General features: G+C 24.4%; 1 protein-coding gene across 1 annotated transcript; it reads left to right on the top strand.

The window, feature by feature from the left end:
* Window positions 1–1,364: 1,364 nt before the first annotated feature.
* On the top strand, window positions 1,365–1,808 carry LOC146888441 (TPD1 protein homolog 1A-like). The gene is made up of 2 exons (XM_085670107.1): window positions 1,365–1,413; window positions 1,498–1,808. Exons 1-2 carry the CDS (start codon window positions 1,365–1,367, stop codon window positions 1,800–1,802), a joined length of 354 nt encoding a protein of 117 aa, XP_085526233.1. The 3' UTR covers window positions 1,803–1,808.
* Window positions 1,809–1,981: the final 173 nt, after the last annotated feature.

Below are 1,981 nucleotides of genomic sequence, written 5' to 3'. Positions count from 1 at the left end.
ACTTAATATTCGGTTATCTTCTGTAATTGGACTTTTTATAAAAGTAATCATCAATAACTGAATCCATAAGTGGGGAGTACTGACTAAAAAGTTGGGGAGTGGTGATGAATATTTCGGTCTAATAATTTTCACTTTAAAAATGGAGTACATACTTTATTGTTCATACAATTAATTTTCTTTAGGACTTTTAAATTTAAACGAGTTACTCAAATGTAGTAGGTATATAGTAATTTATGAACCTTTATAATATTACTCTACTAAAATAAAAATTTAATAATTTAAAAAATGTAAGACGGTACAATTGATTCAAATATACCAAAAATGTAATGTATAATTAATTTTAACAATTAAAAGATAAATTTAAAAACTTTAAATAAGTTTTATAGGAAAATAAAATAATATTATGAGGATAAAAAACATATCTAACATTTATCATAGACGAACTATATGGAGTTAACGCGTTAGGTAGACATTGATATTTCATATCACATTATTATTATAAGGATACCATATACTGTTTAAAAGAAGAAATGTGTACTTAAATATAATTTATGAAACATGCAAGGAATGAATGTAAAAAAGTAAATTCTAAATGAAAATGATAATTCAATTATTTAAAAAAGGTAATGATTAAAATCAATTATTTAGTGCATAAATGTATGGTTTTATCATCACATTTTCGGATAAAGTGATGATATGATCATAACAATATTTACATTCATTATATATCAATAAATATACTATTATTTTATTCTAAACAATAATAATTTTCTTATTTTAATATTTTATGATTAGCCCCAATTATTTCTAAAGATAATTTTAGATAAATAATTAAATTATTACCAAATTGAAAATTTTAACTAAAGTAATTAATTTTTAAAAGTTTTCTGAATTAACTAGTTTAGTATTATATAAGGACATAAACTTAGTTTTTAAAGAGGACTTTGATTTGAAATTAATTAATACATATGTCTTTGGAAAAGAATAAAGAATTCATTGATTCATTACTTTTATAAGAATTATTTTGAAATGAATAATAATCTTACCGGGACACCATAATGAAGATATACAGGACTAGTCAGCTATGAATTGCTTTCTTTTATTCCTATTGTATTCATTGATTTTTTTATATATTAGCATAATCAGGTATGTAATTAAAGGTATATTTTCTCTTTTGCTAATTAGTATTATTTTCCTAGTTTATGACTATTAAGTTTTAGTTTAATTTTTTTATCGTATATGTTTTCAAATGAGAAAGAATTAATGGGATTCAACTCAAATAGGAGTATAAATAATATCACATACAAAGTTATTCTTTATCTAAACAAATTGAAGAATTAAAACTTGTATTTGAGTTATCAAAAATGGTGAAGATTTTTATCGCAACTCTCTTACTTGCCTTAGTCTCTCAAGGTGAAATCTTCTATCATGAAAGAAAAATATTTTTTGTCTATGATACAATGTTAATGATTTATGTTATATGAATGATGCTTTCAGGTTATAGTCAATGTTCTTTGAGCGACATCCATGTAACCCAATCTGCAACAGGACATAAGGTAAACGGAAAACCAGAATGGACTGTGAGTATCACAAATAGGTGTGCATGTGTTCAAACCAATGTGCAATTGAATTGCAAAGGATTTCAAACAGTTGAAGCAGTTAACCCATCACTTTTGAAAGTTTCAGGTGATGCTTGTCTTGTTAGTTCAGGTCAACCTCTCTTTAAAGGGGCTATCGTATTCAATTATGCTTGGGACACTCAATTCCCACTCAATCCCATTTCCTCAAATATTTCTTGTTAAAGTGTACAACCAAACCATGTTCTTTAATAAATTTATCTTTTTTCTCCTATCTGATAGATCAATATTATCGTTTTACAATAAAACATTAATTTTATGTTGATTTATTTTATATAATTTTTAATTTACTATTTACTAGTCTCTCGAAAGAGTATATTTATTATAGTGATAATGTATTTCTA

This window comes from Vigna unguiculata, chromosome 2, assembly GCF_037176805.1.
Source record: "Vigna unguiculata cultivar grain cowpea cultivar isolate G323 ecotype 2 chromosome 2, ASM3717680v1, whole genome shotgun sequence".
In the NCBI taxonomy this organism is placed as follows: domain Eukaryota; kingdom Viridiplantae; phylum Streptophyta; class Magnoliopsida; order Fabales; family Fabaceae; genus Vigna; species Vigna unguiculata.
Note: the sequence above shows the minus strand (reverse complement) of the source record. Positions and strands in the feature narration are given on the sequence as shown.

Bases quoted from the DNA above. Each gene is read 5' to 3' on its own strand.
- LOC146888441 (XM_085670107.1), top strand. From the start codon at position 1,365: ATGGTGAAGATTTTTATCGCAACTCTCTTACTTGCCTTAGTCTCTCAA. The intron at 1,414-1,497 runs GTGAAATCTTCT...TGATGCTTTCAG, and splicing joins ACTTGCCTTAGTCTCTCAAG to GTTATAGTCAATGTTCTTTG.